The sequence below is a fragment of the Oncorhynchus keta genome, chromosome 2, assembly GCF_023373465.1.
Source record: "Oncorhynchus keta strain PuntledgeMale-10-30-2019 chromosome 2, Oket_V2, whole genome shotgun sequence".
Taxonomy (NCBI): Eukaryota; Metazoa; Chordata; class Actinopteri; order Salmoniformes; family Salmonidae; genus Oncorhynchus; species Oncorhynchus keta.
In genome coordinates, this window is record NC_068422.1 from 57,190,080 (window position 1) to 57,209,047 (window position 18,968).

The window sequence follows — 18,968 nt, forward strand, 5'->3', positions numbered from 1 at the left end:
ATATTCTTCTTGGTATTATCTTTTACCAGATCTAATGTGTTATATTCTCCTACATTGCTTTAACATTTCCACAAACGTCAAAGTGTTTCCTTTCAAATGGTACCAACAATATGCATATCCTTGCTTCAGGGCCTGAGCTACAGGCTACAGTATATATATACATTCAAGGATTTTATTTATTTCTACTATTTTCTACATTGCCATAAAACACTCCTTCCGAGGCCTCCAACTGCTTTTAAATGCAAGTAAAACTAAGTGCATGCTCTTCAACTGATTGCTGCCACACCCTCCCGCTCGACTAGCATCACTACTTGGGACGGTTCTGACTTAGAATATGTGGACAACTACAAATACCTAGGTGTCTGGTTAGAATGTAAACTCTCATTCCAGGCTCACATTAAGCATCTCCAATCCAACATTAAATCTAGAATTGGCTTCCTATTTCACAACAAAGCCTCCTTCACTCATGCTGCCAAACATACCCTCGTAAAACTGACTACCCTACCGATCCTTGACTTCGGCGATGTCATTTACAAAATAGCCTACAACAAACTGGATGTAGTCTATCACAGTGCTATCTGTTTTGTCACCAAAGCCCCATATACTACCCACCACTGCGACCTGTATGCTCTCGTTGTCTGCCTCTCACTACATATTCGTCCCCAAACCCACTGGCTCCATGTCATCTATAAGTCTATGCTTGGTAAAGTCCTACCTTATCTCAGCTCACTGGTCACCATAACAACACCCACCCGTAGCACGCGCTCCAGCAGACCAATAAAATTTTATTTGATTTTATATTTCACTGGTTACCCCCAAAGCCAACACTTCCTTCGGCCGCCTTTCCTTCCAGTTCTCTGCTGCCAGTGACTGGAACGAATTGCAAAAATCACTGAAGCTTGAGTATTTTATCTCCCTCTCTAACTTTAAGCATCAGCTGTCAGCGCAGCTTACCGATCACTGTACCTGTACACAGCCAATCTGTAAATAGCACACCCAACTACCTCATCCCCATTTTGTTACTTATCCTCTTGCTCCATTGCACCCCAGTATCTCGACTTGCACATCATCATCTGCACATCTATCACGCCAGTGTTAATGCTAAATTGCAATTATTTTGCCTCCTTGGCCTATTTAGAAACATACTTCCCTACTCTTCTACATTTGCACACACTGTACATATATTTTTTCTATTGTGTTATTGATTGTCCATCTGTTTATGTGTAACTATGTGTTGTTTTTGTTGCACTGCTTTGCTTTATCTTGGCCAGGTCGCAGTTGTAAATGAGAACTTGTTCTCAACTGGCCTACCTGGTTAAATAAAGGTGAAATAAAAAATAAAAACATTAAATAATAATAGTAAAACTATGAAATAGCACATATGGAATCATGTAGTTACCAAGAAAGTGTTAAACAAATCAAAATATATTTTACATTTTAGATTCTTCAAAGTAGCCACCCTTTGCCTTTGCCTTCTCTCAACCAGCTTCATGAGGAATGCTTTTCCAACAATCTTGAAGGAGTTCCCACATATTGAGAACTTGTTGGCTGCTTTTCCTTCACTCCGTGGTCCAACTTATCCCAAACCATCTCAATTGGGTTGAGGTCGGGTAATTGTGGAGGCCAAGTCATCTGATGCAGCACCCCATCACTTTGCTTGGTCAAATAGCCCTTACACAGCCTGGAGGTGTGTTTTGGATCATTGTCCTGTTGAAAAACAAACAATAGTCCCACTAAGCACAAACCTTATGCGATGGCGTATGCTGGTTAAGCCTGCCTTGAACTCTAAATAAATCACAGACAGTGCCACCAGCAAAGCACCCCACACCATCACACCTCCTCAATGCTTTATGGTGGGAAATACACATGTGGAGATCATCCGTTCACCTACTCTGCGTCTCACAAAGACACGGCAGTTGGAACCAAAAATCTCAAACTTGGAATTATCAGACGAAAGGAAAGATTTCCACCGGTCTAATGTCCATTGCTCGTGTTTCTTGGCCCAAGCAATATTCTTAACTGACCTTCATGTCTTAAAGTAATGATGGACTGTCATTTCTCTTTGCTTATTTGAGATGTTCTTGCCATAATATGGACTTGGTCTTTTACCAAATAGGGCTATCTTCTGAAAACCACACCTTGTGTCACAACACAACTGATTGGCTCAAACGCATTAAGAAGGAAAGAAATTCCACAAATTAACTTTTAACAAGGCACACCTGTCAATTGAAATGCATTCCAGGTGATGAAGCTATGCACACTTATGAAGCTAGTTGAGAGAATGCAAAGCTGTCATCAAAGCAACTTTGAAGAATGTAAAATATAAAATATATTTTGATTTGTTTAACACTTTTTTAGTTACTTCATGATTCCATACTAGTTATTTCATAGTTTATGTTTTCACTATTATTCTACAATGTAGAAAATAGTACAAATAAAGAAAAACCCTTGAATGAGTAGGTGTGTCCAAACCTTTGACTGGTATAATATAATAATAATACTGTATATACACCAAAAAATATATATGGGCGATTGGAAATGATGCAGACAATTACATTGGTAAAAGCCACAGTATATCTGCAATATTAAAGCTGATCTAAAAAAACAAAAAATACAAACACTGGAGAAGTAACTCACTAGGCTGGTGGATCGTCCCCTCCCCCCAACCAGGTAGCTATATAGGCCACTCTCTCCCTTCTGGCTCAAACACATTCCATAGTCAAACACTGAGGACTCATTAATCTATTAGACCCAACAGTTCCCAGAAAGACCTCAAAGCTACATGGAACCCTCTTGTATTATCTGTCAAAATAAAAACCTAACACACGCCAATATATAAATACAGCTTCTTGAATTGAAATGTATTTTAATGACATTCTCAGAGGTAACAGAAAAATATCTTGTCTCTCTCTAGGCGATTGTGCAGTCAACCTTCAAATGTTCTTGATTATGTGGATACTATTTATCAAAGTGCAGCTGCCTCTACTATTAAACCTCTGGATGCCGTTTTTCATATAGTGCCCTTCATTTTATCACAGGATTACTCATCACTGTATATTACTCATCACTGTATTCTTTAGCAAAAAGTTGTCTGGACCTCTTAAGTCACGTGGACAAGAAAATGCTCATCCATACATAGGCTGCGCTCCTAGTGGCCTGGGACTTTAACGCAGGGAAACTTAAATCCGTAATTTGAACAAGCATGTTACATATGCAACCAGAGGGAAAAAACTCTAGACCACCTTTACTCCACACACAACGCATACAAAGCTCTCCCTCGACCTCCATTTGGCAAATCTGACCATATCTCTATCCTCCTGATTCCTGCTTACAAACAAAAACTAAAGCCGGAAGTACCAGTGACTCGCTCAATGCGGAAGTGGTCAGATGATGCAGATGCCAAGCGACAGGACTGTTTTGCTAGCACAGACTGGAATATGTTCTGGGATTCTATTACAGAAACTATTACAGACTACAAAGGGAAGCACAGCCGCGAGCTGCCCAGTAACGCGAGCCTACCAGATGAGCTAAATTATTTATATGCGCGCTTCGAGGCAAGCAACACTGAAGCATACATGAGAGCACCAGCTATTCCGGACGACTGTGTGATCACGCTCTCCTTAGCCATTCTAAGTAAGACCTTTACACAGTTTAACATTCACAAGGTCGCAGGGCCAGAAGGATTAGCAAGATGTGTACTCCGAGCATGCTCTGACCAACTGGCAAGTGTCTTCACTGACATTTTCAACCAGTCCTTGACCGAGTCTGCAGACCAGCATAGTCACTGTGCCCAAGAACACCAAGGTAACCTGCACTCACATCTGTAGCCATGAAGTGCTTTGAAAGGCTGATCATGGCTCACATCAACTTCGTTATCCCAGAAACCCTAGACCCACTCCAATTTGCATACCACCCCAAAGATCCACAGATGATGCAATCTCTATTGTACTCCATACTGCCCTTTCCCGCCTGACAGGCCGCCCCCAGGTGGTAACGGTAGGCAACAACACATCTGCCATGCTGATCCTCAACACTGGGGCTCCTCAGGGGTGCGTGCTCCATCCATCCCTTGTACTGCCTGTTCACCCATGACTGCATGGCCAAGCACGACTCCAACACCATCATCACGTTTGCTGACAACACAACAGTGTTGATGAAATAGGCCTGATAGTTGATGAAATAGGCCTGATCACCAACAACGATGAGACAGCTTATTGGGAGGGGGTCAGAGACCTGGCAGTGTGGTGCCATGATAACAACCTCTCCCTCAACATTAGCAAGACAAAGGATATTTGATTTGACTGGAAAAATCCCTTTGTTACAGGGGGAAGGGGAGCTTGATATGCACAACAGGAAGGGGCAATTGAATGCAATAAATTAAATTGTAAACACATTTCCAGCATTCAGTTTTCTACCACAAAACATTTTTTGGGGGGGTTAAGTGGGTTAAAATCTTCCTAGAAGTCGGAAAAACATGATGGTGGACAATGCTGATTTATATTATAAATCAGACGTATTGAATTCTCTGTGTGGTTTATATTAAAGGGCACTTTATTTAATATAACAAGATTTTAAAATTCAATATTGGTTCAAACGTTCTACTTAAAATATCAAAAGGGACTCAAAAGGGACTCTTTTCATGGAACTACCTTATCTACTATATCTACTGATATGGTTAGCTTTAGCCCAATGCAAGCAAAATTATTTTTGTTGTGCACTGTTATAGATGGTTTCAGCTGCAATACTAGCTAAGTCCTCTGAATTGAGCATTTAACGTTAGCTACAATGTCACACTAGCTATGTGCTAACTACAATGATAGCTATGGCTAACTATAGCCACAATGCTAGCTAAGTCTCTGACATTATCTATATGCTATAGGTGTGCTGTAGGTGTGTATGTTATGTTGGACCTCCATAAAGGGGCACTAGCCAAGTTGTCAAATGGGCAGAAATATTGAGTTTGCAATGGTCTTATTGAGGAGGAAGCATAAACATGCTGTGCCATCAGGAGCTCTGGCCATTGCCAATAAGGTTGATGCCGTAGTTGATGTAATGGTGGCAGAAGGCTTAGTATAAAATAAAATACAATTGTATTTGTCACATGTGCTGAATACAACAGGTACAACACCTTATCGTGAAATGCTTACTTAAAAACTCTTAACCTCTTGAAGCTATGGGGGTGCTATTTCATTATTGGATAAAAAAAGTGCCCGTTTTAAGCGCAATATTTTGTCACGAAAAGATGCTCGACTATGCATATAATTGACAGCTTTGGAAAGAAAACACTCTGACGTTTCCAAAACTGCAAAGATATTATCTGTGAGTGCCCCAGAACTGATACTACAGGCGAAATCAAGATGAAACTTCAAACAGGAAATGAGCAGAATTTTTGAGGCTCTGTTTTCCATTGTCTCCTTATATGGCTGTGAAAGCGCCAGGAATGAGCCTGCCCTTTCTATCGTTTCTCCAAGGTGTCTGCAGCATTGTGACGTATTTGTAGGCATATCATTGGAAGATTGGCCATAAGAGACTACATTTACCAGGTGTCCGCCCGATGTCCTTTGTTGAAATTGCTGCGTAATCTACAAGCTGCACGCAGTCATCTTTCAGGAAAAACTGAACATTTGCTATCTAACTGAGAGTCTCCTCATTGAAAACATCCGAAGTTCTTCAAAGGTAAATGATTTTATTTGAATGCTTTTCTGGTTTTTGTGAAAATGTTGCCTGCTGAATGCTAACACTAAATGCTACGCTAGCCTGCAATAGCTATCAATACTGTTACACAAATGCTTGTTTTGCTATGGTTGAGAAGCATATTTTTGAAAATCTGAGATGACAGTGTTGTTAACAAAAGGCTAAGCTTGAGAGCTAGCATATTGATTTCATTTCATTTGCGATTTTCATAAATAGTTAACGTTGCGTTATGGTAATGGGCTTGAGGCTGTAGTCACGATCCCGGATCCGGGATGGCTCGACGTAACCAACAATGCAGTTCAAGAAAGAGTTAAGAAAATATTTACTAAATAAATAAAGTGAAAAATAATAATGACAACTTTTATGGCTTTCCTCTGACACCGCATGGTAAACAGGTCCTGGATGACAGGAAGCTTGGCCCCAGTGATGTACTGGGCCGTACGCACTACCGTCTGTAGTGCCTTGGGGTCGTTTGCCTAGCAGCTGTCTTGGTGTACTTGGACCATGATAGTTTGTTGGTGATGTGGACACCAAGGAACTTGAAGCTCTCAACCTGCTCGACAGCCCCGTCGATGAGAATGGGGGCGTGCTCGGTCCTCCTTTTCCTGTAGTCCACAATCATCTCCTTCGTCTTGTTTACGTTGAGGGAGAGGTTGTTGTCCTGGCACCACACGGTCAGGTCTCTGACCACCTCCCTATAGGATGTCTCATTGTTGTCGGTGATCAGGCCTACCACTGTTGTGTCATCGGCAAAGTTAATGATGGTGTTGGAGTCGTACCTGGCCATGCAGTCATGAGCGAACAGGGAGTACAGGAGGGGACTGAGCACGCACCCCTGAGGGGCCCCAGTGTTGAGGATCAGCGTGGCGGATGTGCTGTTACCTACCTTTACCACCTGGGGTGACCCATCAGGAAGTCCAGGATGCAGTTGCAGAGGGAGGTGTTTAGTCCCAGGGTCCTTAGCTTAGTGATGAGCTTTGAGGGCACTATGGTGTTGAATGCTGAGCTGTAGTCAATTAATAGCATTCTCACATAGAATTTATAGTTGATTTAAGATTAAATATTTAATCCAGATACAGTCAACCATGTTACTTGAACTGGCACTTACTCTAGTAAAATTGTTTTATTGAGATGTTTTTATGAAGTTGAACATGTACTCCTTATGACAGAATGTTAAAATTAGAAATACAAATTTTATAAAAAAGTTATTTCTTTTTTTACCAAATTACAGTACCCAAAAGGCACTCTATTGGTGGAATGACCAAGTAGCAGGTGTCTTGGGTATCCCCTAACTGCATCATTATGGCTAACTGAGGAAATATACCAGAAAGTAGAATTACTAATGAGAGGATGGGCTAGAGCAAACTTGGTCCTGTCCATTCCCCCGCAGCACTACACACCTGATTCAAATAATCTAAGCTTGATGATGAGTTGGTTATTACAATCAGCTGAGTAGTAACATCGAAGACATCGAAGACCGATTTTGGAAATCCTTGGGCTAGAGTAGCACTTTAAAGAGAAGAAAGTAGCTAGCTAGGCTTATGTTCCCAAATGACAATTGGTTGGTCTTAGCAACACATCAGCTCATTCTCTAGCTGTTTTAGAGGGAATAATTGATCAGCAAATGATTATATAAAAAGAGAAGATTATGACCATCTAATATTCTTAATGCCCGCAGCTTGGCTCTTTGGAGATGGAGGGTAGGAGGTTTGTTTAAAGGTCAAAGGGGAGATGTGTCAGCGTAAGTGTTAAAGGTCAAAGGTAGATTTAGGTGTTACCTAGTTCCAAAGCTGTCCCTGGCCCCTGTGGTGGGTGAGTCGAAGGAGTCCCCCGGTTTGGGCCGGTACATCTGTGATAAGATGGAGCTCAACTCGTTGATAACCGTGGCCTTGGGGTCGGACGTGGGTGGGCTCCTGAGCTCCGGGGGCTCGCCCCACAGCTTGGACGACCGATGGGTGGGAGTCCTGGGAAGATTCGGGGGGGACATGGACCCGGGTGGAGGAGGAGGGACAGGAGGGGGCGCCCCGAAGGAGTCCAGGGATTCCTCCATGAGGACGTCGTGGTAAAGTGCAGTGTTCTTGTTGATGATGGGCTTGTTTTTGGGCTTGGGGGGAACGGGGGGTCGGTCATCGAGGTAAGCCTGGCCATCAGTATAGACCATAGAAGTGTTCTCCAGGGCGCTGTTGTACCCGCCCTCCGACGACAGTATAGAGATGCTGGAAACTGTGGAAATTGTGCTGGTAGTCTCCATACGGGGGTCTCCACTGCTGCGACTGTCTACCTCCTCGATGCCTGAGTCAGTGACACCTTGCTCAAAGCCACCGTTGGGGGGCGGAGGGGGATAGGAGGGTGGGGGCACGCAATTGGACATCCCGCTTCCCCGTCGGAACTGGCCGACAGGGGACGGGGCGTGGGTGTAGTATGGGGGTGGATTTGGCCCCCTGTCCCCCATACCGTTGCGTCTCTCTTGGTCTCGTTGCTTGAGCAACTCAGCGATGGCCGTTGCCTGGTCCTCAGGGATGTCGATGCTGTTGGCGAACTCCAGCGGTGGCGGCAGGGGCTCGGAGAAGACAAACTCCTCCACCTCCTCGATGTCCACCGAGGCCAGTGGGGGAGGGGGCATGCGGAAGGGCAGCTTGATTGGCTCGTCCACCGACCCCCCAGCCGTGATGCTCTTTCCCCGTGGCAAAGGGGGCAGGGGCATGGAATTGTGGCTGTTGGTGGGGGGTTTTGGCTGGTTGGGGTCTCTCAGTTCACTGGGGATGCTGTTGTCCTGGGCTGGTGTATTCTCCTGCCCCCTGTCTTCCTCCTCTGGGCTGTTTTTGGTGTGCACCATCAGCAGCCCAGCAGCTTTCTGCGGTTGTGACGTGTTCACAATGTCGATCTGTATGCTCTTCCCATCCTGCTCCGCCTGCTGCCTCTCCTCCCTCGCTCCATCCGACTCGTACTTCTGCTCCGTCATCTGTCTCCTCAGGCCTACCACTCTGCCTCGCCCCAGAGTTGTCGTGGAGGTAGCGAAGCTTGCCTCGGTGTTGGAGCGGAGTTTGGTATCGATGAAGAGGGGCTGATTGAGGCTAGGTTTGTGGGGGTTGGGAGGGAGGGACTGGGGGGCATCGCTCTTGGGGAGCGGTTGAGGTTGAGAAGGGGGTGGGGCTTGCGTCGCCATGGTTGTTTGTGTCTGCTCCTTCATGGCTCTTTCCCGGGCCGCCAGCGCCAGGGCGAGGGGCGAGCTAGGGTCCAGGGCCTTACCTGTGACGGGGTGCAGGTAGTCCCTTCCTCCGTTGGAGCTGTAGGTCTTGGGTGGAGTGGCCGGGAGACTGACGGGGCTGTCCAGGTTGGGGTACTGGCCGGTACGCGCGGTCAGGGGCTCCCTCACCACCTGGGTGGGCTCAGGGGTGTTGAAGTCTGTCACGTTACCCCCACGGTCACCCCCTTCTTGTGACCGTAGCAGGGTGGAGTCCGGCGGGGGAGCCATTATCCTCTGCAGGTGCTCATCATTACTGAACATCCCCTCATCGATAGACTTGGACTGGAGTAGGCACGGGGCCTGGTCTCCCAAGTCCTCATCCCCCATGTCGGTGGAGAGGAAGCCGGGCGAGTTCCTCCGCGCCTCCAGCCTCTTCTCCCGGTCCCTAACTGCCCCTGCGATGGCAGCCGCGAAGGGGTTGTTGACAATGGGGTCTTCAGGCCTCAGTCCCCTACCCCCTGCCCCGGGCGTTAAGGGTGGGTGTTCGGGCGTGGTGGGCTCGATCTCAATACTGCTGCCCTGGCTGCTCTTTCCACTGCTACTGGTGGACGGCTCCTTGACGATGATGGTAGGGATGGGAATGGATGAGAAGGTCCTCTCAGTTGGTGTGGTCGGCATGGAAATGTCATCTGAGGGCAGGGCACAACAGGTCTTCTCTGGGCTGTCCTCCACATTGGGCTGCTTGACCAGCATGCCCTTCCTCCTCGCCGGCTTGGCAGGCACGTACAGCGCCTTGTTGCCCACCTCTGAGTATGGGTTCTCGGGCACGGGTGCCCGTCCTCTACTTCTACTATCGTACTGTTCTGAGCTCTGGCGGTGATAACCTCGCCTTAGCGTCCCTACATCTACTGTGCGGTTGCCAAGGATAGTAGTGTTGGAACATTTTCCAGCGGAGTTGAGGGTGAGGCCCGGTCGGTTGGCGCCTAAGCCCCGTGGCGTGGGGGAGACGGATGGAGAGTTGAAGGAGGAGGGGGGAGACGGGGGGGAGATGGCCGGGGGAGGGGGAATGTCCTCGGACGTGTCGGGCATGGAGAGGCTGCGGGTGAACTTGAGTGGGGGAGGGGTGAGGAGCGTCTTCTCCTCTTCTGTTATACCTGAGAGGGAGAAATAAAGTGAGAGAATGAGAGATGGCGAGAAAGAGAGATCTGTCAATTGTACATGTGTGATTCTATTCCATTTCATCTTTCTTATCGAGATAAATTTTTTGGAGAGTTCACTTAACTTTTTAAATTCTGTAATCAGTTTTAGAAAGTTGTCTATGGGTCAGGTGTGAGGATTGCCTTCTATGTTCCAAATATTACAAAGTATGCTCAAGCTACTGCATATACTGAAGTTACTAGCTACTGAAGCTAGCGCAGTCATAACACACAGACCTGCCTTTGGGCTATCATTGGCTCTGAGTGGCGTGATGAATTGGATGGAACATGGATAGAATTAGTTTCTATGAAATACTATTGCTTCATCATAGACTGTGGTTTCAGTGTATGGGTAATAATACTGTCGCCTCAGAGCACAATTTGGCAAGTGGATCACTCTATTTTGTTCACATCACACTTAATGAAGCCAGTTACTCTCTGGAAACGGTAATCGTGGTAAAGTGGGGCCATACATTAGACACACACCTATGGACTTCTGTCTCCTCATGGTGCCACCCTTGGCAAGTATGCCCAGGAATGCCCCCCTTCTAGGACTGCCTGGCATGGTGGATGGTACCACTGCCACACCCCCCTGGCGGTCGTACATGGACTGTAAACCAGAGTTGGGTAGGATTAGAGTATTAATCAATACCATGCTTTAGATAGAAACGTCTGCTAAATGGCATGTATTATACTGTGTGGAGTAACTCACATTCATGTCAGTAGGCGTGATCAAACAGCGGCTGGAGGGGCGTGGCTTAATGGTGGCCACCTTCGTGTCCACGGCATTCTGGGAAGGTGACACCTCGTCCACTTTATCTGCAAAACAAACCCCACCCCCTATGAGTGACAGGGTAAATTAGGCGGGACTTCTTTAATCCTAAAAATGTCACGGGCCAAATGCGGTTGCAAGCCAGTCATTTTCATGAACCCTTCCTCAGTTTACAAACTAAATTTTGGCTGAAACAGAGAAAGAATGAACACAATAAAATACAAATAAAAACATGTAATTTTGGTAAGAGGCCAGCCTTGGAAGCCGTGCAAGCCTTTAAACTTATATTATGTAATATTTAGTTGTATTTGTTTTTGGAAAGCCTCCATGCATTTGGAGATGTTACTGTACTTAGAGTGACTTGAAAACATATCCTCTTCTTCTGACCATCTACACACAGAGGGAAGAGAGTGGAATCAGCCTTAACCTGGACTTAGATTACTAACAACCTCTAACACACGCACACACACACAGAATCATACAGACATACACATATATTCTGAAACTATGGGTGACTTCTTCTATCTGGCTATTTTCTGAGGCATGATGTGTATAGATTCAGTTACTGATGCCACTTCATTAAAAACCACTCCAATTTCATCCTTATCCCATGCAATCTGTTATGCTGTGTAGATCCTGCTATATAACATTATTGCCAATCTGTTGCCAACTTTTCTAATCATATAGGATTGAAGCCTACAGATTTATTATAATTCATGTTGCAGGATCAACAAAACAGATGGCAAGAACTCCAGTTTTTACAGACTAGTTTTGAGATGTGAAAACCTCTGACAAACTTTGATTTTGGGGTGAACTATCCATTTAATAGTTCATGAGTTACCTGAATAAACCAAAGTTCAACATTTCACCTATGTGACGATGCGTCTGACATAAGCAATGTTTGAAATTCAATACCATGGTGTCACATTATTGAGTCTGATGTCCATTCAGTATGCACAGAGATTAGACTGGAATAAAATCATGCATTCTCATTGGTGCAAACAATTACATTCAATGACAAATCAACTTACTACTTACTGTAAGTTACAGTACTTGTTGTCAGGGTTGGGGTCAATTCCATTTAATTTCCAGTCAATTCCGGAAGTGCACTGATATTCCGAATTGGAATTTCGTTTACTTTTTGAATAGTCACAGTCGGTATTCACGTAATAATAAGGAATTACCCTCGACCACGGCCACAAATTGGGGAAAAACAGAATTCTTTCCCATTGACCCCCATTGTAAAAGAGGCAACTTCAATGTGGATTTTTTGTTATACAGAAATAACAGAACATGCTGAAAAGCTGCTGTGTTGTTCAATGTACAGTACATGTAGCCAGGTTAAAAATGCCGACCTACGGTTCGCAATGCTCCCACATAGGGAAATAAAGCCTACGAGAAGAGCCCTGTGGCTTCAGGCTATTCGGTGTAGGAGAGCGGGAAATGTGGAGACGCGGTGTCCAAGTAGGCTATGTGTGAAAAACATTGAATCACAGGTAAGACATTTAACTTGTTTAGTACAGTCTGTTTGTAATTCCACCCACTACTTGTAGCTGTATAGTCCGTTTGTTTGTGTTGTTGATCTTGGCTAGCTTAATGATCCGGTTGGTAGCTAGCAGCATCGTCATGAAAAGGTGCATGATGGAAGTTTTTCTAACATGCTGACCACACCGCTCCTGTCGCGTGCTGACCACACCGCTCCTGTCGCGTGCTGACCACACCGCTCGTATCGTGTTGCAAAATAAATGTACACATACATGTTATTCAATCATTGCACCCACATTGCTCGCGTGCGCTAAAATAGAAGTTCTATTTGTGATGCTGAACGCGATGCAAGTCCTGGCTCTCCCGTCTCCTCATTGGTTTATGGAAGCATATATACCCACATGCCATCTCCTCATTGGTTATACGCACGTGGGTGATTGAAAGATGAACTGAGGTCGGTCGGTCGCTTGTGGTAATATACCTTATTATGAAAGTGAGATGCGAACCGTGATATAAAGTCCAAAGAAGAAAAAGCCTGGAAGGAGGAGAGATGACTAGAAACGACTCGGTTGACTGTTTTATGTGCAGATTAATTTAATTTTCGGAGTAGAGGAACTTGTGAATTTCAGGTAAAATAACAACTCAACGTTTATATCCCAGGACAAATTAGCAAGCAACAGCAAGCTAGCTAAATAGGACAAATTAGCTAGCAACTGCAAGCTAGCGAGCTAAATTGCCATACATGTTTAATGCTTTTAGACCTGTCCCCAAATTAATATAATTGGTTCAGAGTTGGTTTTGATATTTCAACCTGCGTGTCGTGATCGCATTTGGTGTGGGGGGACAAAATCAATTTGCGCACGAAGGTGCACACGGACGTTTGGGGGCATGGTGTAAGTAGTGAGAACGCTAGAGAGGAGGCAATGTTGAAAAATAATCTTCAGACATGTCGTACTTTTCTTAAATGTAGTTTTGGAATGAACTAAAACAAGCAGACAACAACTAAATTGGTTTGAATGGGGTAACCTAGTTATCCACAGGTTGTTTTCCCCACAGTCGGACAGGATCGCTACGTTCTATTTAATACCGACTGGGTCTATTGCCCGGAATTTGAATGGAACTGACCCCAACCCTGCTTGTTGTACTGACTTTATCATGCAAATATTACCAGACAATGACATACTGAGTAGGTATCTTTCTCAGGGGGAAAACACATTTGTAAATGAAACAAACCACTTTGTAAATATAATAAAAAAGATTGTTAATACAGTCAATAAAACCAAGCCATACAAGTCAGTGATTTGTGGGTTAGTGCTCAAGTCATCCATCCAACATACTGTACTTTGTGTGAAGCATGCCTACGTAACTTACCACCTTTCTTTTTCCTTAGTGTGGCTTGGGAGGGATAGAGAAAGAGTGTTCTGTATTTGATATGTGTATTTGACCCGGGTCTGATGAAAAGTACACAACATGGCCAAAAGTATGTGGACACATCTTCAAATGAGTGGATTTGGCTATTTCAGCCAAACCCGTTGCTGACAGGTGTATAAAATCGAGCACATAAACATTTGCAGTAGAATGCCATCTTTCCAACAAGTCAGTTCGTCAAATTTCTGCCTTGCTAGAGCTGCCCCAGTTAACTGTAAGTGCTGTTATTGTGACGTGGAATCGTCTAGGAGCAACAACGGCTCAGCCACTAAGTGGTAGGCCATACAAGCTCACAGAACGGGCAGGACCACTGATTGCTGAAGCACGTAGCGTGTAAAAATTGACTGTCCTTTGTTGGGGGTTACCCTGGGGGTCGGGTGTGGGGCTACACCAATGCCATGATTACTGTATATATGTGATGACCTTTGTATACTTGCAATGCGCAATGATGGAAAAGTACTGGGGAATGGAGATGTAGTGCTTTAGTTCTCAGGCTGAGAACTGCCTGCACCTGCTGAGTCACGCAGCCTCAAGGCCGAGAAAGTAGAGTGAGAAACCACAGTCTAGACATGTTTTTCTCATCTTAGATACTTTGTATCTAATCCAATGCAACAATGTTAAGGTATGATTGACGGTAGATTGTCCACACCAACTAGTATAAGGAGGGATGTCTCCTGTTTCGCCACACAGATCTTTACTATAGACTATTGAGGTATTCTGTATGTGAATCTTTGTCTGCAATTGCATTTTGTTACTAGAGTTTTATACCAAGTTTCCTGTGTCTGTGTCATCTATCTGGAAGACTGAAACCTACATCACCCCATGCAAAGGACCACCCAACACCTCGCTTGCAACACTCACTACCGAGTTTCAAACTGCCTCTGGAAGCAACGTCAGCACAATAACTGTTCGTCGGGCGCTTCATGAAATGGGTTTCCATGGCCAAGCAGCCACACACAAGCCTAAGGTCACCATGCGCAATGCCAAGCGTCAGTTGGAGTGGTGTAAAGTCCGCCGCCATTGGACTCTGGAACAGTGGAACGTGTTTTCTGGAGTGTTGAATCACACTTCACCATCTGGCAGTCCGATGGATGAAACTGGGTTTGTTGGATACCAGGAGAACGCTATCTACCCGAATGCATAGTGCAAACTGTAAAGTTTGGTGGAGGAGGAATAATGGTCTGGGGCTGTTTCATGGTTCGGGCTAGGCCCCTTAGTTCCAGTATAGGGGAATCTTAACGCTACTGCATACAATGATATTCTAGACGATTCTGTGCTTCCAACTTTGTGGCAACAGTTTAGCGAAGACCCTTTCCTGTTTCAGCATGACAATGCCCCTGTGCACAAAGCGAGGTCCATAGAGAAATGGTTTGTTGAGATCGGTGTGAAAGAATTTGACTGGCCTGCACAGAGCCTGCACTCCATCTAACACCTTGGGGATGAATTGGAACGCCGACTGCGAGCCATGCCTAATCGACCAACATCAGTAACCGACCTCACTAATGCTCTTGTGGCTGAATGGAAGCAAGTCTCCGCAGCAATGTTCCAACATCTAGAGGAAAGCCTTCCCAGAAGAATGGAGGCTGTTATAGCAGCAAAGGGGGGACCAACTCCATATTAATGCCCATGATTTTGGAATGAGATGTTTGACGAGCAGGAGTCCACATACCTTTTGTAAATGTATAAGCATGAAAAGCAAAATACCGAATTTGTAATGAGCAGCCATAGAGATAGAGAACTTTATGACATTTTCTAACCGATACAGCAAAGAAAAGACGGTATTAAAATAGCAATGAATATCTAAATTAGTAGTAGAATTCATGCATGTGTCAACTGAGATCAGGGACGTACTGTAAAAGTGAAACTGGCCTGACACTTTCAGTTCAAAAAAATCTCCCTCTTTCTCTTCCCGTCTCCTCTTCTCTCTTTTTTGCCCGCTTTGAGGACAATACAGTGCCACTGACACGGCCTGCAACGAAAACATGCGGTCTCTCCTTCACTGCAGCCGAGGTGAGTAAGACATTTAAACGTGTTAACCCTCGCAAGGCTGCAGGCCCAGACGGCATCCCCAGCCGCGCCCTCAGAGCATGCGCAGACCAGCTGGCCGGTGTGTTTACGGACATATTCAATCAATCCCTATACCAGTCTGCTGTTCCCACATGCTTCAAGAGGGCCACCATTGTTCCTGTTCCCAAGAAAGCTAAGTTAACTGAGCTAAACGACTACCGCCCGTAGCACTCACTTCCGTCATCATGAAGTGCTTTGAGAGACTAGTCAAGGACCATATCACCTCCACCCTACCTGACACCCTAGACCCACTCCAATTTGCTTACCGCCCAAATAGGTCCACAGACGATGCAATCTCAACCACACTGCACACTGCCCTAACCCATCTGGACAAGAGGAATACCTATGTGAGAATGCTGAAATTATGTAAGCTCTGCATTCATCACTAGCCACTTTAAACAATGCTACCTTATGGGTACTGACTTTACGGGCCGCCCCCAGGTGGTTATCTTCTGATCTCATACGGGGCATACGTAGCCCTCTCCTGTACTCCCTATTCATCGACTGCACGCCTCAACTCAATCATCAAGTTTGCGGACGACACAACAGTGGTAGGTGATTACCAACAACGACGAGACGGCCTACAGGGAGGAAGTGAGGGCCCTCGGAGTGTGGAGTCAGGAAAATAACCTCACACTCAACGTTCAACAAAACTAAGGAGATGATTGTTGTCAGAGGGAACATACTCATCGATGGAACAGTATGGATAGGGTAGCAAGTTTTAAGTTCCTCGGCATACCATCACAGACAAACTGAATTGGCTCACACAGACCCGTACCATCACTCATTCATCAGGAGATATCTTGTCACCAAATGTACATATTCTACAGATCCCCTTACACTGGCGGGCTGTATAAGACAGTAGTTTTGGAAGGCTCTCCAGAGGGTTGAGGTTAGATTACTTGCCCTCCAGGACATTACTGCATTGTTACAGGAAGGACATAAAGATCATCAAGGACATCAACCACCCGAGCCACTGCCTGTTCACCCCGCTATCATCCAGAAGGCGAGGTCAGTAAGGTGCATCAAAGCTGGGACCGAGAGACTGTATGCTTGACAAATACATTTGATTTGATTTGATCAATACATTGACTGACCCAACTCCAGCCACTTTAATAATGGGATCATGGGAAATTATGTAAATATATCAAGCCACTTTAAACAATGCTACCTTATATAATGTTACTTACCCTAATTATTCATCTCATATGCATACGCAAACTGTACAATATGACAAACCTTAAATACATGTATCACTAGCCACTTTAACTATGCCACTTTGTTTAAAACAGCTGGATATACTGTAGAACCATCTACGTGGTACCATCACTCAATATATCCTTTGACATAGCTTTATCCCCTTACACTGTGTATAAGACAGTAGTTTTGGAAATTCAGTTAGATTCTTGTTGGTTATTACTGCATTGTGAACAGAACAAAAATATTAACATCTGCAAATGTGTATGTGACAAATAAAATGTGATTTGATTTTGATTTGATTTGATTTATTCCCAGCCTTTCCCCTCTCCCTTCATTTATCTGCTCCCTCTATCTCAATCTCTCTCTTCCTTTCCTCCCACTGTGGTCGTTCAGTAGTGTTATTGATGTATTAAGTGTTTCTCCTGTTTCCTACCTTGCACACAGTGCTAATTTCGTCAACAATAACTATGATGAAAAACACTTGTCAACTACCTATTTTTCCAGACAAAAACTATGACAATAACGAGACGAGGCCCTGGGAAAAAAACTACAACAAGTTACTTTTCATTTTAGCCGATGAAAATGTGAAGAAACCAGAATTCCACACGAGAGTAATGGACATTTCATTTGACATGAAGTCAATTGTTATCTGTTTTGTCCAATCCTAAGCATGCATGCATCTATAATATTTCATCCAATCCTCTCATTGACAGAATTGACATCTTTCAGTTGGCAGGTCCGATTGAGCTGATCTGCCTGGCTCTCCCAGTCAATCTTATGAACTGATGAGAAGCCAGGACACTTGACTTGTAACTACCCTCAACTAGAAACAATGTTTACTCTCTCTCTTACTTTCATGTAGGCTATTTTTGCTTTGATCACATCAAAAGCTCTATTTTTCCCATGGGCACTGTTATTCATTCATCTTGTGCTGCAGCTCTTACGCCACGTTCCCCAAATGCGAGTCATGGTTGCTTTTTTCCAAAGGGAAAAACTAATGCTATATGTTGAATATTAGGAGTACAATAATACTTCTGGTATTTTTGTAAATGCTCAAATTCTAGCCCCTTCAAGGAAACTGCTGTTATTTACCCCCTGGGGAATACATTTGAGATGTAAATTGTTTAATTAACCTGTAGCCAAGGATTTATGGTCTATATCAAGGGGGGGCAAAGTACTGCCTGCCGGGCGCTTCAATCCGGCCCACAAGATATAATTTATATATTTTTAAAAAATTAAAAAATAAAAAAAAAATATATATATATATACACACATACATTTTTTTTACCCTTTTTTTCTCCCCAATTCCGTGGTATCCAATTGGTAGTTACAGCCTTGTACCATCGCTGCAACTCCCGTACGGACTCGGGAGAGGTGAAGGTCAAGAGCCACGCGTCCTCCGAAAAGACGACCCTGCCAAGCCGCACTGCTTCTTGATACACTGCTCGCTTAACCTGGAAGGCAACTGCACCAATGTGTCGGAGGGAACACCATACACCTGGCGACTGTGTCAGTATCCATGTGCCAGGCCAGCCACAGGAGTCGCTAGAGCGTGATGGGACAAGGAAATCTCAGCCTGCCAAAACCGACACTGGGCCAATTGTGCACCGCCTCATGGGTCTCCCAGTCACGGCCAGCTGTGACACAGCCTGGGATCAAACCCGGGTCTGTAGTGACACCTCAAGCACTTTGATGCAGTGCCTTAGACCGCTGCGCCACTCGGGAGGCCCCCGCAAATTGATTTTAACAAACAATTGGTCCCCCCCTCCGTTGAATTTCAAAATGTGGCCCTCGAGCAAAAGGTTTGCTCACCCATGGTCTATATGGTTAATTATGAATGGCAATCTGCCACAATATCAATGTTGCCAGCTAAGGTATACAAGTGGATAGTAGATCTAGTTGGACGAGATGATCTGAAAGTGCACATGATGGAAGTCAA

General features: G+C 44.8%; 1 protein-coding gene across 3 annotated transcripts in view; it reads right to left on the reverse strand.

Annotated features, from left to right (window-relative positions):
* The window catches only part of LOC118402907 (SH3 and multiple ankyrin repeat domains protein 2-like), a 251,879-nt gene that overhangs the window by 12,071 nt on the left and 220,840 nt on the right, over positions 1-18,968 (reverse strand). For 2 of the 3 annotated variants that reach the window (XM_052478931.1, XM_052478937.1), the window contains 4 exons: positions 13,706-13,729; positions 10,790-10,896; positions 10,564-10,687; positions 7,473-10,035 (listed from right to left, as the gene is read on the reverse strand). In XM_052478931.1, the coding sequence (XP_052334891.1) occupies positions 7,473-10,035; positions 10,564-10,687; positions 10,790-10,896; positions 13,706-13,729 (2,818 nt within the window). The remainder of the gene's footprint in view (positions 1-7,472; positions 10,036-10,563; positions 10,688-10,789; positions 10,897-13,705; positions 13,730-18,968) is intronic. The other variant, XM_052478928.1, reaches the window with a different exon arrangement.